At 41.0% G+C, this 21,277-nt stretch overlaps 1 protein-coding gene across 21 annotated transcripts in view; it reads left to right on the top strand.

Annotated features, from left to right (window-relative positions):
* Positions 1-21,277, top strand: part of CAMTA1 (calmodulin binding transcription activator 1) — a 975,525-nt gene that overhangs the window by 5,654 nt on the left and 948,594 nt on the right. Inside the window, exon 2 of one of the 21 annotated variants that reach the window (XM_033228533.1) lies at positions 9,508-9,594. The exons of the other annotated variants lie outside the window; for them this stretch is intronic. Coding sequence (XP_033084424.1) covers positions 9,550-9,594 — 45 coding nt within the window. The 5' untranslated portion in view covers positions 9,508-9,549. The remainder of the gene's footprint in view (positions 1-9,507; positions 9,595-21,277) is intronic. 21 annotated transcript variants of the gene reach the window in all.

Here is a 21,277-nt window from a genome sequence, read left to right as displayed (position 1 = left end):
CATATTAGATAGTGAGAACTGTATGAGCTGCTGGTATATTTTCACTGCCACGAAGAATTATATCCAAATTTAATACCTAATTGATGCTCATTCTTAGGCTAGGTATCTGATATGATTATCACCACTTTTGTTTATTGTGTGACTTTTAATTTATGCTTTTTAATGGTATTATTGTCTTTGTAAATTCCCTCAAATTCTTTGTGGGTACAGGTTAGGTATAAATAATGATAATAATAAAAATTATTAACACTTTGAAATGCTTCTTTTCTTTTTTCCTCTATTAAATTAGATTTACCGTCTCCACAATGTATATAGAGACCAATTCTAGTATTTCACTCTTGTGTGAGATTTGTAGTATGCGGTTTGGCAGTGTCCTGTGGTCATGTGAGTGTCTGACTGAGTGTATTTTGTGTTGACAAGTGATGTGTGTTTCTTTTGCGTTTCCATTATACAGATCATTTTCTAAGGTGTTGTGTATCTTCTGGAATCATGTACCATATTCTTTTTTTTTTTTTATTTTTAAATGTTCTAGGTGACTTAAATCCGACCTCCCTTTCTTTTCTTCAGCCTTTCCTTTTACTTTTTGTCCTTTCCCACATAGAGAGATTTCTTCACTGCCCTGTCGTTATTATAAAAAAGTATTTGTAGATGTCCTATATTTGTAGCCTTTTAGTAAAAAGGGGATGCCCACCATCCCTTTGTCCTGCAGCACAAGACATTGTTTCTTCTTGTTTCCCTAAGAATAGGTAGATGGAATGAGATTTAAGCCACAAGGCAGCTAGTAATAGTATTTGTAACTAGATAGCATCTCTAGATAAAACACTGGGTCCTTCATGCTCTGGGCCTCCCCATGTAGGATTTTGGAAATTTATTTTCACTGCATTTAGCCAGCTTCTTTCTGTCTCTTTGGCTTGACACAATAAGTATCTTTAAGCACAGCCAAGTATATTATTTCATTTGGAGCCTTCATTTGCAAGGAAGTATGGGGGCCTCTTCTAATGTTCTTTTGCCTGTTATATATAGTACTGCCTTTAGTTTTTGGTGTGTTTGAGAGTGAGAGTGAGAAGCATTCTTGCTCTACTACTTTGTCTGTGTAACTTGAATAAGAGTGTACGGTCATTCACTCTATTTTCCAGATAGTGTATAAGCTTTCTTTTTATTTTTCTTGAATGCCTAATCAGGTTCGAGCTACAGGTTGATCTGACTGTCATATCCTTTTATTTTGTGCCATTACTGGATATAGTGTCCCTTCGTCCTGTGATTAAGCCATGTTCCTATTCTGTCATTAGAGAGAGGGACTTACAAACATATAGATGGTCTCCCATGATAATTATCGTACATTTATAAGGAAAGTGTTTCTTTTCTTTTTTTTTTTTGAGACTGAGTCTCGCTGTGTTGCCCAGGCTGGAGTGCAGTGGCGCGATCTCAGCTCACTGCAACCTCTGTTTCCTGGGTTCTAGCAATTCGTATGCCATAGCTCCTGAGTAGCTGGGATTATAGGCACCCACCACCATGCCCGGCTACTTTTTGTATTTTTAGTAGAGACAGGATTTCACCATATTGGCCAGGCTGATCTTGAACTCCTGACCTCAAGTGATCCGCCTGCCTCGGTCTCCCAAAGTGCTGAGATTATAGGCATGAGCCAATGCGCCTGGCCGAAAGTGTTTCTTTGTATATATTGACAGTGGAGAGCAGTTCGTGATTTTTCACGTGAGGGGACAAAGTAAAGGGTGAGTAAAGGGTGGTGGTTTTTTTTTTTTTTTTTTTTTTTTTTTTTTTTTTTTTTTGCCATCAGTATGCTAGCTGTGTATTTTTAAGGCTGTATTGCATCCTTCTGCTTTGAACACCATTGCTTGTAGAAGGTCATGGGCCTCCTTGTGTAAAGATTGGTACTGTTTCCTGAGCTTTTTTTTTTTTTTTTTTTTTAACCTCATTACCCTGGACTTACAGAGGAATATTATGTACCCCACTGCAAAGAGAGGCCAAGGGTCAGCCACATTATTTCCCTTTTTGCTCTTTTTTTGGAGGATTGTTCATTTACTTTGAACTGATTGACATGGCATAAGATGGAATGACTAGAAATTTTTAAAAAATAGTTCTTCCATATTCAACTTCAGTGTTTTGCCCTTTCCTGACATAATTGCTTGTTCTCTTGTACATGAATCCTTTTGCAGTCACTTTCTTGTTTTTGTTTTTCAAATTTAGCCAGGACTTTCGAGTCATGTAACATATCCTTTCCTGAGACTGTTAGCCGAAGGTAACTTCGAGGAAGATATGCTTGTTTGGGACTGTATTCATCACTCTGCTCTCTACGGTTTTGTAGTTTCATGTGTACAAAGTGACATTTCTTGAAAGAAATGTTTGGGGCTGTGTTCTTAATTTTAAACATGTTATTATGTGGAGACTAAGTGGCATAGTTCTCATCCCTAACTTCATTTCTTCATACCATCTGAAATACATCTCCCACCCCTATGTATATCTCCCCTCCCCCAAAATCCCAAAACAACCATCATGATAACAGAATCCCCCCAAGAGCAAAACCTTATGAAGCCCAGCTATGATTGCCTCTGCTGTGCAGTTCAGTCACTAGTTTTGGACAGGTGCATAAGCAGATAATTTTTGGATGTGTAATATTCTCAATGGGGCTGATGTGTGACTTTTGGAACATAGAGCATTCATTCGTTCAACAGACCATGCAGTATCTCTTCCATTTTTTTCCCTTATCAGTTACCACAAGGTAAGATTATGTATTCAGTCACTTAAAAACACTTGCAAAGTGGATTTTCCCCCCTTTATTCCCATCTAACCATTGAAATAAATGCTGACAATAGTAAATTACCGTGTCCCTACTCTTGTGTTCAACATGTCTAAGAGAATGGAGAGCTAACTCCCCGTAATGGCAGTACAACCAGTCATGACTCTTTCTCCATGTAGCCTGTGCATTTTGCAGTGGTGATTTGTACTTTCAGCTAAATTTAGTGTCTATAACAAGGGATGCATCAGATGTTTAAGTTCATTTAATCTTTTTTACAGTGTGCATTCAACAAGGTGTATTTGTGTGTTATATTAGAATGATGTACAGATACAACCAGAGGTATTCTTTCAACTTAAAAAGAGAGAGAGAGAAAGCCTTTCTTTTTACAAGTTTTGAAGAAAGGTTATTGTCTGTTTTTCCTTCATCGTGGTTGATTTAGATTGCCAGACTCATTTCTGAATGTATATTAATACAATCAAGAATTAATCTTTTTAAAACTTAGATTTGGTTTTTAATCCTTTTCTGAAAAGTCGTTTCTGAGGATGTATGTGCCCAGTTGGTTTTCTGAGCATTTGGATATCAAATCATTTGGGAGTGATAATAAGAAATTGGTACAAAGTGTGAAATTACCAGATAGAAAAAAGATGCTGTAGTGGAAAAAATTACTCATTTATGATAAAAATAATCTGAAAGTGATGATTTGAAGCATAAATTCAGATATTTGAAGAAGAAATGGAATGTTGATAGGGTTGTTGTATTGCATAGACACATGTACACATATAAAGAATGCTCCCCAAAAAGGGGGCACTTAGAGGACAAATAAGTTGATTGGATTGATTTTAAGAAAAATGTTGTTTGTCTTTTTAAAAAGTAATTGAAATGAAATAACCCTTCTTAGTGAAGAAAATGAAAACTTTGATGGAAGTTCAGCAAAATGGAATATTTAAAAAGATTCGAGAGAAGGATTTTTTTATTGCGAATCCACAAGGGGGTAGTGATGTTCTTTCAAAGATATTTGTGGTGGCAACAATGTGAGATGATCTCTTCACATTTTAGATTTACCGATAAAACTGGCATGTTTGCATTTTAACTTAATAAGATCTTCTTTTTAAAATGTTTATTGGCAAAATTGTTTATTGCTTAAATTAAAAAAAAAATCCATTTTGGGTGAATGGCTACTTTAAGCCATATGAATGGTGAAGAAGAGAGAATGTCCTTACAGTTCTGTGCTTTGGAGAGGTTACCAAGGATGTGAGGGTCACTGTTATTTTCTAAGAATGTAATAATCTTAAATTCCCTGGGAAACATTAGACATCCAGGAATCAGTTAGTTAAGTGTCCTGAATAAAAGGATTTTAGTAAATTGTGTCTAAACTTTACAGAAGTTTGTATTACTAGTTGTATTTTCAGTCCTGCCGAGAGATGAAAGATATGAACAATCCATGCCACTAGCCACTTTTAATAGTTCTAAGTAAATCAAATTTTTGTAATCTTTCTTTTTTATTACTTTATATTACATCATTAGATAAAGGCTTTTTTCTTTCTTTCTTTTTTTTTTTCTCCCCTCATAAAAATTCCAGGAGCTTTCTTCTGGTCACTGAGTTTCACCCCATATTATTCAGAATTACTTAAAATCAGGTGTGGTATGGCTGTGCTGGGTCGTTTTCAGTGGAGGACTGCCTAGCTGTATTATGCATTCATTTTTGAAAGTTACGCCACGTGATGGGAGAAGGATTTAAAGTTGGGGGGCGGGGCGGCTATGTCCTACTTATTTAGAGACACAACTAGTCATCACCTGTAAAAAATGTTACTTCTTTTAAATTTATTTTATCTTATTTTTTTTTAGAGACAGGGTCTCGCTCTGTTGCCCAGACTGGAGTGTAGTAGTGCAATCCATAGCTCACTGCAACCTTGGCCTCCTGTGCTGAAATGATCCTCCTGCCTCAGCCCCCTGAGTAACTGGGACTACTGGTGTGTGTCATCTTGCCTGCTTAGGTTTTTTTTTCTCTTTTTGGTAGAGATGGGGTCTTGCTGTGTTGCCCAGCCTGGTTTTGAACTCCTGGTCTCAAGCAGTCCATCTGCCTCAGCCTCCCAAAGTGCTGGGATTTACAGGTGTGAGCTACCATGGCCCGCCTAAAAAATATTATTTCTGACAATAACACAAAATATGTGGTTTAGAGGTTATGATAGTTTGTGCCATATACATTGTATATTTTCCATTTTTGGTTCATGGAAAAGCTTGTTAATTGAGCTTTTCTCTTTTTCTCCGTTCCCTCATTCTGAGCAAGGAATGACTTTTTCTTTTATTTCCTTTACCAAATGACTTTGGTGTTTTAACATTCCGGAAGATACACTGTTTTTCATATGCTACTCTAAACTCTGCTGGGAACTGAACTATGACGTCAGCATTTTCATTCATGAATTTGATTCTTCTAAATTTTTTTCCTGTTTTGTATTCCTGAGCTGACTTCTGGCACATGCACAAATCAGTTTACCATTAGTCAGCCCATAAATCACTGATAAAAGGTAAAACAAAAGATAAGATACTGGAGTTACTTTGATAGTACTATAGTGCTCATTTTGATTTGCATCAGTACAGTTTGGATAAGGTTTCTGGCTAAACAGATTGAAACCTAAAAAGTCAATTTAATTATCTCATGATTTTGTGACTTGAACTGTGTTGTGAACATATTGACACAATATTTTTGTTCTTACAGGAAGTTGAGAGTGCTATGCTGTGGCTCCTTTGTTATAAAATAGCATTTCTTTTTTTATTTTTTGGAGACAGTCTCACTGTGTCACTCAGTCTGGAGGGCAGTGACATGATCTTTCTCGGCTCACTGCAGCCTTGACTTCTCGGGCTCAGGTGATCCCTCAGCCTCCTGAGTAGCTGGGACTACAGGCACGCGCCACCATGCCTGGCTAATTTTTGTATTTTTTGCCGAGATGGGTTTTCGCCGTGTTGCTCAGGCTGGTCTCCAACTTGTGAACGCAAGCGATCCACCCACCTTGGCCTCCCAGAGTGCTAGGATTACGGGCATGAGCCACTGTGCCGGCCTAAAGTAGCATTTCTTGTATAATTTGACTAAGTTGGAAGAATATATAATACTTTATTTCAGAGAGTTTAGGCCTAGAGATTAAATGATGTTTTATTCGGATTACCTTTGTAATGGATTTATATTTTTTTGGAGGATTTTCTTGCCTTTGACATATTTTAAATAACTTCATTGTTTGATACTTTTATTTTAATATATTATTATTGTGATGGAACCGGTGTAGTATTCCTTGTATTGGACTTAGGGTGCATCTCCCCTGGATTGTGCACTCGTGTAGCTGTCGACTCCAGTTTCTTCTCTAGGGAGGTCACTGCTTGAAGTTTAGTACTACATTAGAGCAGTTCTTGAAGAAATCTTATTTGGAGTTTTCTTCTGTAGGCCAAATTTGAGGCTAAGCCTCTGGCCCATGTTATCTTTCAAGCCTGCTGTAGTTGATGAATGGTGAGGTGTAAAAAAGTTCATTTTATCTGCTTTCTTGGAGGTTTTGCTGACTTTCTGGATACTCAGTTGCCAAGAAACATTTAGAAATAAAATGTGTTATATTTGGGAATCATCATTTTAGCTAAATAATAATTCATGATTAGAATCGATGATTCAAGCTGCACCACTTTGATTGATACCTAGTCTTACTCTTGAGATCACTTTTTTTTCTGAGACGGTCTTGCTTTGTCACCCAGGCTGAAGTGCAGTGGCGTGATCTTGTCTTACTGCAGCCTCCACTTCCCCGGCCTAAGCAATCCTCCTGCCTCAGTCCCCCAAGTGGCTGAGACCATAGGTGCGCGCCACCATGCCTGGCTAAGTTTTGTATTTTTTGTAGAGATGGGATTTTGCCTTGTTGCCCGGGCTGGTCTCAAACTACAGGGCTCAAGCGATCCTCCTGCATCAGCCTCCCAAAGTGCTGGGATTACAAGCATGAGCCACCATGTCCGGCTGAGATGACTCTTTATTTTTTATTTATTGGGTTTTTGTTTTTTGAGATGGAATCTTGCTTTGTCACCCAGACTGGAGTGCGGTGGCATGATCTTGGCTCACCACAACCTCTACTTCCCGTGTTCAAGCAGTTCTCCTACCTCAGCCTCCCGAGTAGCTGGGATTATAGGCACGCACCACTACGCCTGGCTAATTTTTGTTTTTTTTTTTAGTAGAGATGGGGTTTCACCATGTTGGCCAGGCTGATCTGGAACTCAACGACCTCAGCTTATCTGCCTGCCTTCGCCTCCCAAAGTGCTGGGATTACAGACATGAGCCACCGCACCTGGCCTGAGATGACTTTTTAAATGCCATAACAAGTACAGATCCTGTGTCCTCCCATTATTAAGTGAAACTAGAACTTTGTGTTCCTTTAGGTTAAACTATATTATCTAATAGGTAGCAGAAGAGTGGTCTGTTAACTGGCTTTCTCCTTTCAGTAGATTAGCTAAGAGAAAGGAAATAAAAGCAAGTAGACTGTGAATAAACATTGAAGTTGACTTAAATGACATTATTTTCCCTAATAACAAAATAATTTATATATTATTTAAATATGATTTCTGTAAAAGAATCTATTTGCAAGCGATAATGAAAAAAGAAAAAAAAAATATATATTTTTTGAGATGAAGTCTCGCTGTTGTCCCCCAGGCTGGAGTGCGATGGCGCAATCTCGGCTCACTGCAACCTCCGCCTCCTGGGTTCAAGTGATTCTCCTGCCTCGGCCCCCCGAGTAGCTAGGATTACAGGCGCCCAACCCTACGCCCGGCTAATTTTTGTATTTTTAGTTGAGACACCATGTTGGCCAGGCTGGTCTCGAATTCCTGACCTCAGGTGATCCATCCGCCTCGGCCTCCCAAAGTGCTGGGATTACAGGCATGAGCCACTGCACCCAGCCTAAGAAAGGAATATTTAATGGTAGAGGGGCTCTGTAAAAACCCCCTAATTTTCAAAGCCATGTGCCACTGTAGGTATGAAAAGTTGTGGGCTGTTACTATTAGGTTTCAGAATATCTGGAATACTGGCGGTAGCATCAGCTTTATTTATTTATTTATTTATTTATTTATTTATTTATTGAGACGGATTCTTGCTCTGTTGCCCAGGCTGGAGTGCAGTGATGCAAGCTCTGCTTCTCGAGTTCATGCCATTCTCCTGCCTCAGCCTCTCGGGTAGCTGGGACCACAGGCACCTGCTACCACACCCGGGTAATTTTTTGTATTTTTTTAGTAGTGATGAGATTTCACCGTGTTAGCCAGGATGGTCTGGATCTCCTGACCTCATGATCCGCCCTCCTCAGCCTCCCAAAGTGCTGGGGTTACAGATGTGAGCCTCCACACCTGGCTAAAGCATTACCATTTTTATCTAACCCTGAACCAATCAGCGATTGGTTAGTTCTCCAGCCGTGAAGGCTTTGCGCTTCCTAGACAGCTTTTAGAACAAGCCCACTTTGATTCCCAGCTCAAACTCTTTCCTTTTTACTATTTGTTATTTATTGTTTACTTATTCATTATTTATTATTATTAATTAAAAAAATTTTTTTAGAGACAGACTCTTGCTCTGTCACCCAGGCTAGAGTGCCATCACAGCTCTCTGCAACCTTGAACTCTTGGGTTCAAGTGATTCTCCTACCTCAGCCTCCTGAATAGCGAGGACTACGGGCATGTGCCACCACACCTGGCTCATTCTTTTTTAATTTTATGGAGAAAGGGTCTTGCTATATTGCACAGGCTTGTCTTGTACTCCTGGCCTCAAGCAGTAATCCTGTCTCAGCCTCCCAAAGTGCGAGGCTTACAGGCATGAGCCACTGTGCCTGGCTTGTACTCTTTTCTTTCACTAGCTAGGAATGCTGGCGAGCAGAACTCAAGGATCCCAGCAGAGCTGCATTCTGTACTGTCTTTGCTGCCGCTTAGGTAGACCAGAAGCTAGAAGCCTTTCTCTCCATGGCCTCCATACCTTCTTTTACCAGATGGTATTTCTGCATTTATCACTCTTGATTGCAGCACAACTTTTCCTCATCTTGCTTTTCTCAGACCTCGGCTCTTTTTTTTTTTTTTTTTGAGACGGAGTCTTGCTCTGCCGCCCAGGCTGGAGTGCAGTGGCCGGCTCCCAGCTCACTGCAAGCTCCGCCTCCCGGGTTCACGCCATTCTCCTGTCTCAGCCTCCCGAGTAGCTGGGACTACAGGCGCCCGCCTCGTCGCCCGGCTAGTTTTTTGTATTTTTTAGTAGAAACGGGGTTTCACCGTATTAGCCAGGATGGTCTCGATCTCCTGACCTCGTGATCCGCCCGTCTCGGCCTCCCAAAGTGCTGGGATTACAGGCTTGAGCCACCGCGCCCGGCCCCCTCGGCTCTTATATAATGAGATAGTTGGTAGTCATTTTGAGGGGATTCATGTATTGGGTAAAGGGTTGTACTAGTGATGACCTTGAAAGTTCTTTCCCATTAATAATAATTACTATTAATAATTAATAGCAGTAACTAATGATAAAATAGAAATTGCAACAATATACTGTAATAAAAGTTGTGTGAATGTGGTCTGTCTATCTCTCTCGGATTATCTTATTGTACCATACTCACCTATTTTTGGACCTTAGTTGACCGCTTGTAACTGAAACCATGGATAAGGGGGGGACTATTATATAAGGAAATGGAGTCGGAGATATGGAATTTCATTTCAGGGCTTGCTTTCCTGATATTCAGCTGTTCTGTATAACTGTATCTTTTCCTTTTGAGGTCCTTGCTCCAGGACAAGAATAATATGTTGACTCAAGCCGTATGGGGGGATTTGAACTGCAGACACTCAGATGTCTCCTTTCTGAGGTACATAGACGGCTTAAGTTTTTAGGTCTGTCTGTTTAATATACTATATTAACTTTAAAAAATGTAGGCCGGGTACTGTGGCTCACGCCTATAATCTCAACACTTTGGGAGGCCGAGGCGGGAGGATTGCTTTAGCCCTGGAGTTCAAGACCAGCCTGGGCAACATAGTGAGACCTTGTCTCTACTAAAAACAGAAAAAATTAGCCAGATGTGGTGGTACGCACCTGTGATCCCAGGTACCTGGGAGGCTGAGGTTGGAGGATTGCTTGAGCCCTTGAGGTCAAGGCTGCAGTGAGCTATGATTGCGCCACTGCACTCCAGTCTGGATGACAGAGTTGAGACCCTATCTCAAAACAAACAAAATGTAAAAAAAAATTTAAAATTATTAAAAAAGATGTACAACAGCCAAATATTCATAGTTATTTTGTATGACAAATCTGAGGTTTTTTTGTTCAGACATAGATGAGGGTTCATAGTTTTGGAAAATAGACTTAAATAATATATGATTACAGATGAAAAATATTTGCTAACCTCAGACTTTTTCTGTTTAAGGTAGTATTTATATTCATTTAGTTGGACTTTCTGGAGTTGATTAATATAACTGTTATTAAAATCTATCGATTCCCAGTAATTCAGTAAATGAAGACTCTTCCTATTTAGAAACTCGTGTGGATTGGGGAGTTGCTGTGGGCCCACTGTCATTGATCATATCACATCTTCACTTGGGCCTACTCCCTGGGCTACTATAGGCCTGGCATTTGGAGAGGCCATGAACATAATTTATTTTTGGAACTTTCTTTCATTTTTAAAGATACTGAGAGCAAGTTAAAGTTCCTGGTGTTCGTGTAAACATTCCCTGCCTTATCCTTTCCATCTCAGCCATTATGAAATGTTCTGGCTGAATTGTTTGCTTTCACAAAGCTTTGATAGAAGTTTCTTCCTCATTTGGTTTTATTGATAGAGGCTGTAGTACTAAAAAGAAAGCTATAACAAGTTAGAAAAGTGGAGAGTGGGTACTTAACATTTTTGAAGTACCTGTCTTTCTTCCTAGGGGTCCTCTGAAAATTGATCATAGATAACTTGACCAAATTCAAGGCCCAGAGATTTATTCCAGGCATTTTGGGAGGGAAGGAACATCAGACATTCTATACTGAATCTAATTATTCTAAATATGGCCCACTGCAGCTCGTATGAGTGTTTTCTGATGTAAACATGGTGATAGTGGCGACCTCTCTAACTGAGCCGAATATCCTTGACAGCTTTTATCTGTCCTCTCCAGGTATTTTTAGTCTCTTTAGCTTCTGTGGCCATGTCTGGAGGAACCGAGGATGGATTTAGCTGCTCTGGTGCTGCTCCAAGTTGTTGTGGGTGCTCTTTTTTTTTTTTTTTTTTTGTATTTTTTAGTAGAGACGGGGTTTCACCGTGTAGGCCAGGATGGTCTCGATCTCCTGACCTCGTGATCCACCCGTCTCGGCCTCCCAAAGTGCTGGGATTACAGACTTGAGCCACCGCGCCCGGCCGTTGTGGGTGCTCTTTGCTACCTTTGTCACTGTCCTGCCACAGTCCCGCCACTGATGAGGCTCCTGGCCCTTGTCGTTTGATGAGGGAACATAAATACTTGTTTAATAAAAATAAAAAAGTCATGATTTTCAGAATGCTTTGAAAATAAGCTATGGCTAGTGGTGATATACAATGGGAATGTCCTTAATTTCACTAAATTGTATGCTCAAAAAGGGTTAAAGTGGTAAATTGTATGTTATGCATATTTTACCACAATTGAAAAAATAAAAACTTCAAATGGATTTGAAGCTTAATGAGAAAATTAGTTACAAGGTCCTAACAGTAAATATATGGCCAATATTTTCATGACCCCAAGGTGGGAGGCTGTGCCTTAAATAAACTGTCAGAATCACACATTAAAAAAAAAAAAAATGATAATCAGGCCCTGAGGTTCACTTATAAAGTGATTTTTAGGTGAGATTTTAATATTTGCAATATTTATATTTGTAAAGAGGACTGGCTAGCTCATTCAGAAAAGTCTGAGGTTCGTAATAAACACTAGGAAACAGATGGTTTGGGGTTGATGTCAGGGAAGGTAAGCAGGCCCTGCTTTAGATTAGAGCACTTTTGATTGCACGTACCGCAAGCCGCACAGGTTAGGCCAAGTGAAAGCAGTTTTAGCCTAAGAAGACCAGAAGCAATTGTAGCCTCCCAGGACAGAAACTGAAGTGTAGCTGGGCAGTGGGAACTGGATCCGGAGAGTGTGGAGTCCATGTCTTCTCTGGAGCTGGGCTTTCTCCATTCACATGTAGCTTTCTTGCCTAAGTTGCATGTAGTGGCCTTAGTCAAGGCTCCTGCATGTCCTGATTTTAGTTCCAGTGCTCACCATCATCTGACTCCTGTTTCTATAGCTCAGTACAAAAATACTCAAGACTGGGAATTGGACTGACTCCTCTCAGCAAGTTGCTTTGTTTCAATAGGCCAGGTGATCCTCCCACTCCAGTGGACTATGAAAGAAGGTTGGTTAGATCCAGCAGCCTGCTGATCATTTGGAGGGTCTTCGAGTGAGAGGAGATTGTGTGAGAAGCTGGTTATCGGAGCAGGGGGTCCTGGCACCTCAAGCTCTGTCTCCATCAAACAGTGTAAAAGAAAAGGTACTGACTCCTAAAGGAGTGTCTTATGTTCAGGTGCTATAGTGATGGAATGTTTTGCAGAGAAAGTGTTCAGTGTAGCTACAGATAGGAGGCCAAGTGTCCTTGGTCAGCCAGCCTGGTTGTGTGTGGAGTAAGTTAGTGGTAGATGTAGTAACTGTCCCAAAGCTTTTTCTTTGTCTCTCTCTCTCTCTCTCTTTTTTTGAGACAAGGTAGACATTTGAGTTATTCCACTTTTTGGTTATTATGAAAAATGCTACTGTGAACATTTGTGTACAGTCTTTTGTATGGACATATGTTTTCATTTCTCTTGGGAAGATACCTAGGAATGGAATTGTGGTGTCTTAGTTAACTCTGTGTAACTTTTTGAGGAACTGTTTTCCAAACTTTTCCAAAGTGGTTAGATCTTGTAGATCTGTCGCCCAGGCTGGAGTGCAGTGGCGCAATTTCAGCTCACTGAAGCCTCGACAGCCTGGGCTCAAGTGATCCTCCCACCTCAGTGTCCCAGGCTGAGGACTTAGCTGGAAACACAGGCATATGCCACCGTGCCCGGCGAATTTTTACGGTTTTAGTAGAGACAGGGGTTTCATTATGTTGCCTAGGCTGGTCTGGAACTCCTGGCCAGTTCAAGCGATCCACCTGCCTCAGTCTCTCAAAGGGCTGGGATTACAAGTGTGAGCCACCGTGCCTGGCCCCAAAATGTTTACTTTGACCATTGGAGAAGCAGAACACCCTGGAATGCTATGGTCTGTGCAGTCTTTGCCCTGTGGGTGTTCTCAGGTAGAATCAGGCAGTTTGGGTGATGTCAGTATCATTTGAGGTCTTCCACAGTTCAGCTATTTGGGTGGCCTTCCCCATGTTTCCCCTTGTTTTGGATCGGTTAACATAAAAGGATGGAGATGTGTGTCCTTAGTAAGAAAGGGAGACATTGCCTTCAGAATGGGTAGAAAGCAGAAAACAAGTGGGGAAGAAAACAGAAAACAGCCTGTCTTTTAAGTGTGTGTGGCTGCCTGTGTGCACGGTCCTTCAGCTTTTCCTTAGTATATCCCTGCTGCCTCTGATCTCTTGTTGTTCTTGATTTTTCATGGTAGAAGGAGGAAACAAAATTATAGAAGACAGGTGGAAGACTGAAAGAGTAGTAGTTTGGAGATAACTATGTAAAGGGCTAATAGCCTGCACACCATTGAATTCTCTGAATTTACAGCTGTTTAGTAATTGATGTTTCATAGTGTTGACCTTGAGTAAATTCAGAAAAGCAATACTGAGTATGTTCTGCTAAACAAAAGAGGAAAGTATATGATGTTTTTGAAGAAACAACCTTCACAATAGTTTCAGTAGTTAAAGGGATTTGGTTCCTTTTAAAATTATTTTATTTCTTTTTAAAGATGGTCTCACTCTGTCATCCAGGCTGGAGTGCAGAGGTGTGATCATAGCTCACTGTAACCTTGAATTCCTAGGCTCAAGTGATCTTCCTGCCTCAGACTCCCAAGTGGTTAGGAGTACAGGCATGTATTACCATGCCCAGCTGATTAAAAAAAATTATTTTTGGCCGGGCATGGTGGTTCACACCTGTAATCCCAGCACTTTGGGAGGCCGAGGCAGGTAGATCGCCTGAGGTCAGGAGTTCCAGACCAGCCTGGCCAACATGGTGAAACCCCGTCTCTACTAAAAAAAATACAAAAAGCCGGGCATGGTGGCAGGTGCCAGTAATCCCAGCTTCTTGGGAGGCTGAGGCAGGAGAATCAGTTGAACCCGGGAGGCGGAGGTTGCATTGTGCCGAGATTGCCATTGCATTCCAGCCTGGGAAATGAGTGAAACTCGTTTTTTTTTTTTTTTTTTTTTTTTTTTTGTAAAGACAGGGTCTCAATATGTTGCCCAGTCTGGTCTTAAACTCCTGGCCTCAAGTGATCTCCAGCCTTGGCCTCCCAAAGTGCTGGAATTACAGGTATGAGCCACTGTGCCCAGCCTGATTTGTTTTTCAATAATAGCTTAAGATGTAATTCATATATTGTAAAATTCACCCTTTTAAAATATGTAATTGAGTGGGTTTTCTTTTGTATATTTACATGTTTTGTGTTACTGTCCCCACTCTCTAATTCCACATGTTCATCCCTCCAAAAAGAAAATCTACCCATTAGCAGCCACTCCCTGTTGCCTCCTCCTCCCAGCCCTAGTCAATTGCTAATCTGCTTTATTTCTTTATGGATCTTTAGGACTAGTCTCAACATTTCATATAAATGGAATCATACAGTGTTTGTCCTTTTGTGACCTGACTGGCTTATTTCCCTTAGCATAATGTTTTCAAGGTTTTTATCTGTGTTGTCTGTAGCATGTACTGTTACTTCATCCCTTTTTTAAAATTAAAAAAATTTTAATTTAATATAATAGAGACAGGGTCTCGCCATGTTGCCCAGGCTGGTCTTGAACTCCTGGGCTCAAGTGATCCTTCTGCCTCGGACTCCCAAGGTGCTGGGATTACAGGTGTGAACCACCACACCTGGCCACTTCGCTCCTTTTATTTTTGAATAATCCTCTGTCGTGTGGATAGATACCACGTTTTGTTTGTCCATTCACCAGTTAATAGACATTTGAGTTATTCCACTTTTTGGTTATTATGAAAAATGCTACTGTGAACATTTGTGTACAGTCTTTTGTATGGACATATGTTTTCATTTCTCTTGGAAAGATACCTAGGAGTGGAATTGTGGTGTCTTAGTTAACTCTGTGTAACTTTTTGAGGAACTGTTTTCCAAACTTTTCCAAAGTGGTTAGATCATATTACATTCCCACCAGCAAGTATGAGAGTTGTAATTTCTCCACATTCTTGCAAACACTTGTTATTGTCCATCTTTTTGATTATAACCATTCTTGTAGATGGGAAGTGGCATATTATTGTGGTTTTGATTTGCATTTCCCTAGTGACTAATGATGTCGAGCATCTGTTCATGCGCTTATTAGCCATTTGTATGTCTGCTTTGGCGAATGTCTATTCAAATCCTCTTCCATTTTTGAATTGAGTCAATTGAATTTTTGCTGTTCAATTGTAGGAATTCTTTATATGTGTTCTACATATCAGTCCCTTATCAAATATGTGATTTCGAATGTTTGATTGACGTGTGATGTATGATTTTTCTCCGATTCTTCATGGGTTGTCTTTTCACTTTCGTTTTTTGAGAGAGAGTCTCATTCTGTCACCCAGGCAGGAGTGTAGTGATGCAGTCATGACTCACTGCATTCTTGCCTGCCTGGACTTAAGTCTCCTGTGTAGCTGGGACTACAGGCAGGCACTACTCGTCTGGCTAATTTTGAAATTTTTTAATAGAAATGGAGTCTCTGTATTATGCCCAGGCTGGTCTTAAACTCCTGGGCTCAAGTAATTTTCCTGCCTTGGCCTCCTAAAATGCTGGGATTCCAAGTGTGAGCTGCTGTGCTGGCCTTTACTTTCTTGATAGTGTCCTTTGAAGAATAGAACTTTTAAATTTGATTGAGTCCCATTTATCTGTTTTTTTTTTTTTTTTTGTCACTTATACTTTTGGTATCATAATAAGAAACCATTGTCATATCCAAGGTCGTGAAGGTTTACACCTGTGTTTTTTCGTAAGCGTTCTGTAGTTTTAGCTCTGACATTTAGTTCTCTGATAGATCTTCAGTTAATTTTTGTATACAGTGTGAGGTAGGCTTCCAGCTTCATTCTTTTGCATGTGGATATTCAGTTGTCCTGGCCCATTTGTTGAAAAGACCATTCTTTCCTCACTGAAGTGTCTTGGCACCCTTGTTGAAAATCAACTGACTATAAATCTGTGGGTTTATTTTTAGAGTCTTGATTCTATTCCATTGATCTATATGTCTATCTTTATGCGATGACCACAATGTCTTGATTCCGTAGCTTTGTAGTAAGTTTTGAAATCAGGAACTGTCAGTCCTTTAACTCTGTTATTCTTTTTCAAGATTGTTTTGGCTGTGCTAGGTCCCTTGTATTTCTGTATGAATATTAGGATCAACTTGTTAGTTTCCACAAAAGAGGCAACTGAGATATAATGGGGATTATGTTCAATCTATGGATCTATTTGGGGAGTTTAAATTCATTTTATGGATTTGCTATATGCTTGGGAAGTCCTGGCTAATTCAGACACCCAAACATCTTGCCTTAAAAACATACAGTTTTGTTTTAATTTATTAATGTAGTAGGCTGCCTTGGTGAAACACTGTAATTCACTGTTAGACTGGAATTGGACCTTTCAGGTTCCAAGAGAGCAAAGAGCTCTTCCACATAGCCTGTAGGTTGGCTTCTTGTAGTATATGTTTTTTTGATGTGAAAGTTTGCTGATGCCTTGCATGTTTTAAAAATAATGTGCTATTCTGGTTAATATGCATTCTGGTTAATAGAGAACTAGCAGATTACATATATGAATATTTAATTATCAAAGAGTTAGAATATGTTACAGTAAAATTGTGACATTAAAATTTATGTAATTATTATTATTACTGGAGGGATCAGAAGATATTTTAGGACCTTGTAGTCCTGCAGGGGCCATGTGAACATCAGTTATTGTTATACTTTTAAGTCACTTCATTTACTCAACGGAGCAAGACTCCATCTCAAAAAAAAAATTATTTCTTTGTGACCTTCCATGGTTAGCGGTTTAGAACTGCAGTAGTGGTAAATTGAATACTTTTCTGAACATTTTTCCTAGACTTTGAATTAGGAGTCATTTCTGTTTACACATACTTCAGAAGCCTGTAGGGGACAGTCTGTAGTGACAGAAGTCTGTGGGGAAGCAGATATGGATGTAACTGATTCAAGGCAGGTCATAATGCTTTAATAAGGCTCTGGAAGGGAAGATGGAAAGACTTTTGGGAGGAGGTGGAATTTGACCTGAAATCATTGACAGGCAAACATGGTAGTTGGAGGAGAAATTCCAAGCAGAGGAAGTGGAACAGAGGCATAGAGCCAGGAGAGTACAGGGAGTGGGTGGAATTCACGTGCATATGGGTAGGTAAGCCTCGGAAAGTAGGTAGGGGTCATGTTGTTACAGGCCTGAAAAGTCAGACCGAAGAGTATGAATTTAATTCTCTGCTCAGGAGAGGCTTTTAGAATTTTTTTTTAGTAGAAGAATGGAATTGATTGGATACAGTCGATTCTCCTGAAATGTGCTAATAAGGGCCACCTAGTTACCCTTCCAGCCTCCTCTCTACAGTCATGTTACGTTTTTTAGACTCTGATTGTACCAAGGTCCCACAGTGGTGGTTGTAGGTCTCCCACATTGTTGTTGCCTTGATTTAGAAGGTGCGTCTGCCTCCGGAACACAGGCACACACGCTCACCCATGCTCTTGCTGACTCTCTGTGCCCTCTGTGTTTCGGCTTAAATGAAACTTCCAATAGAAGCCTTCTTGACCTTGCCCCTCTTTTCAAGAATGGATCGGATGCCCTTCCTGTGTGTACCATAGCACTACGTGGTTTTCCTAGTCGTGGCACATTTTAGTTCGCTTTGGGAGTTGCTTGTTTACTTCTCTTTCTCTTTCAATTAGATGTGCATTTCTAGCAGTTAGAGGCTTGAGTACCTAGACTTAGTAAATGCTTGTTGGCTGAATGAATGAATGAATGAATGAGCAAATAGGAGGGACTGGAGTTGGGAGAAAATCACTTTTGGCAAGAGTTGTCTGTAGAATTGGGGTGAGGAAAGAGCTAGCTTGGCTGAGGAGTGTGTGTGTCACACACACATACAATTTTGTGACTGATTGAATGTGGGCCTTGAGGGAAGGTGACTCCTAGGTTTTGAACCATAACTGGCAATTTAGTGAGGCCAGACTGAGATAGAGAAGACAAGGCAGGTATATTTTGGGGAGAACGGCTGCAAAGGTACCACTCTTCTTCTTTCTTCTTTCCTCCTCCTCTTCCTTCTCTTTCTTCTTTCTTCTTCCCTTTTTTTTAGACAGAGTTTCACTCTTGTTGCCCAGGCTGCAGTGCAATGGCATGGTCTCAGCTCACTGCAACATCCACCACCCGGGTTCAAGCAATTCTCCTGCCTTAGCCTCCCGAGTAGCTGGGATTACAGGCACCCACCACCATGCCTGGCTAATTTTTGTGTTTTTAGTAAAAATGGGGTTTCACCATGTTGGCCAGGCTGGTCTCGAACTCCTGATCTCAGGTGATCCGTCCACCTCGGCCTCCCAAAAGTGGTAGGGTTACAGGCGTGAGCCATTGCGCCTGGCCGGTACTGCTGTTTTTAAGGCGTCATTGGGCAGCTTTAGAGTGTATATATACAGTGTGACATTGGAGATGTGGATCAGTGACTAGGGAGTCATTCATATCACTCTGCTTTTTTTCTTCATTGTTCATCCAGAGGGCAAGGGAGCCTTGGTGCTGGAATCCTTAGAGGTCAGCCCCCTGGGCATGGGGCAGGGAGAGAAGGGCTGTGAGGAGGTCTGGAGGGGCAGATGCAGCGGCAGCAGCACAGCCCCTGGGAGAGTGGAAGCTTCATGTAAGCGGTGGCCTTGTCTTTCTGCTCACTTGTCTTTCTGCTCACTGCTAAATCTCGTCTTTCAACCAAAGTGTACAGACAGTACCTTTTGGTTGAATGAATGAATGAATCAGTTCAAAACAATTAGAAGTCACAGTTGTGAGTGAGATTGGCAGGGGAGCAGAAAAGGGGCCTGAGGGCAGAAATGTGATGAATGCTTACATTTTAGTGTCACCAGAGGGGAGAGAACCAGTAGAGGCTGAGAAAGAATGGTCGAAGAGGTAATGGAAGAAGCAGAATATGAATTCAGGGATGCTGAGTGTGGATGGTTGAAAGGAGGTTGTCAGTCGTAATGCTGCAGAGTTGACTGCCCATTGCCTTTGCTGTGTTCTGCTGGTTAGAAGCGTCTTGCTACATCCAGCCCACACTCTGGGGGAGGAGGTTACACAAAGCTGTTACCATTGGCCGGGCGCCGTGGCTCACGCCTGTAATCCCAGCACTTTGGGAGGCTGAGGCGGGCAGATCACGAGGTCAGGAGATTGAGACCATCCTGCCTAACACGGTGAAACCCCGTCTCTACTAAAAATACCAAAAATTAGCGGGCGTGGTGGCAGGCACCTGTAGTCCCAGCTGCTTGGGAGGCTGAGGCAGGAGAATGGCGTGAACCCGGGAGGCAGAGCTTGCAGTGAGCCGAGATCGCGCCACTGCACTCCAGCCTGGGCGACAGAGCGAGACTCCGTGTCAAAAAAAAAAAAAAAAGGCCGTTAACATCAGGACATCAAGAGATGGGTATCATAGAAGGTCCATCATAAATTTGTCCTCCACGGTAGGGGGGTGGTGATGTGATTAGAAGGCGTTATAACAGTTCTTCAGATGAGGCCCTGGAAGATGCAGATGGAAGAATGGGAGCTTTCATACCGGAAGTTTTGGAAGTGCAGTTCCAGTTGAAAGTTGGGATAGTCAGGTGGTGACGCTTCTCAGGAGGCCTTCCGTGCCCTGTGTCTTCATGTGCCTTCTGTGTACTCTCTCCTGTTAGGCAATTGAACATTCTGTATTATAGGTTGCCACCGACAAGCCCATCTGTGTTATAGTTTGCCACCGATAAACCCGTTTACCAGCGAATTCCTGACCAGTGGCAGTATCTGCCCTCTTGCCCTATGGTTTTTTTGAGGATCAAATGAGGTAATTCTTATGAAGTGTTTTATAGACTACAAAGTAATATGCAAACAAAAGGTATTAAACTGTGCTACCTTTTTCTCTATGTTAAGTAGAACACACGGAATTTAACTTACATTTTCCTTAATAACTTGGGTTTATTATGTTGTATGTAGCTTATTAAACTGGGCTTTATTTAACACTGCGATTTGGGTTTTTTGAGTAGAGAGTTTGCTTTTATGATAAATGACCCCAAACTGCTATATCTTTCAAATCCTTGTGTCTGATTTTTATTGTTTAAAACACAATCTCACCTTGGTGTTTCCTGTCACTCTTTTGCTTCTGTGTGTCAGTTTTGAGCTATATTTTTTCCCCTCTGATTTGTTGCTTCTGATCTCTGGGCTTGGCAACCTGATAATTAAGCATATTAGAACTGTGAGTAGTTTTATAGTAATCAAGCTACGAATGTGGGTCGGAGAACCTCTTCTCACAGTAGAGTACATGAGCTTTTGTGCATGGACTTCATAAAATTCACTTTTGGCCTTCAGAGTGTTCTTGGCTTCCTTCCTAATTCTGGCTGTGTTTGGATTAAGGGAGGTTCCCAGATAGCTGACCTCCATTCCGGGGCTGTGGCTGCCATTTTCTTGGCGTCCGCCTCATTGCAGTGTTAAGAGAAAGTGTCATTTTCTTCTTTAGTTTTGATGAGGTTTTAGTTCTTTGGGCAGTAGCAAATGGTGATAGGTCATGGTGGTCTGTGGTTCATAGACCAAAAAATGTTTGAGAGTCGTGGAAGATCTTTAGACAAGATCAGCTTCTAGGGTTACGTGGTAGCATTCTGTTCCACCGCCCTCCTCTCCTTTAGGATGTCTCCCTCCCAGCTAACCTGCTCCGTGTTCTTCAGTGGGAGCGTTTGCCTTAGCTTTCTCTTAGAGCAACTAACTTACTTTTTCTGCCCACACTTTTGCATTGTTGCTTTGTGGAGAAACATTGCTGCATTATTAGGGAGAGAACCGTGTGTTCTTGTGGAAATCACACAGTAGTGTAGGGAGAACTGGTCTAGTTCTGATTCTGCCGCGTCCCAGCCTGTAGCCTTTGCCCAATGCCTTGTACCCATGTCTTGGTGTCTCCATTCCTAGAATAGGCTTAATGTGTGCTTTGCTACCTTTTAGGATCAAAATAAGATTTTATATATGAAAATGCTTGTTACACGTATGTAATGTTGAATAGAATGCCTAGTTTGTTGGGTTGATTTTGTTGATATTTTACAATGCTGTCTCTGAGGAGTTAAACAAAGTTATCGTTAGTATTAGTAACGATAAGTACTACTAAAGCAATATTTTAAATTTTATGCACTTTTTTTTTACTGAATGTATTCTACTGGAATCTATTTGTAAAAATGTGGACATCTAATAAGT

The sequence above is a fragment of the Trachypithecus francoisi genome, unplaced genomic scaffold (assembly GCF_009764315.1).
Source record: "Trachypithecus francoisi isolate TF-2019V2 unplaced genomic scaffold, Tfra_2.0 Lachesis_group12, whole genome shotgun sequence".
In the NCBI taxonomy this organism is placed as follows: domain Eukaryota; kingdom Metazoa; phylum Chordata; class Mammalia; order Primates; family Cercopithecidae; genus Trachypithecus; species Trachypithecus francoisi.
This window is presented reverse-complemented; position numbering and strand designations above follow the sequence as displayed.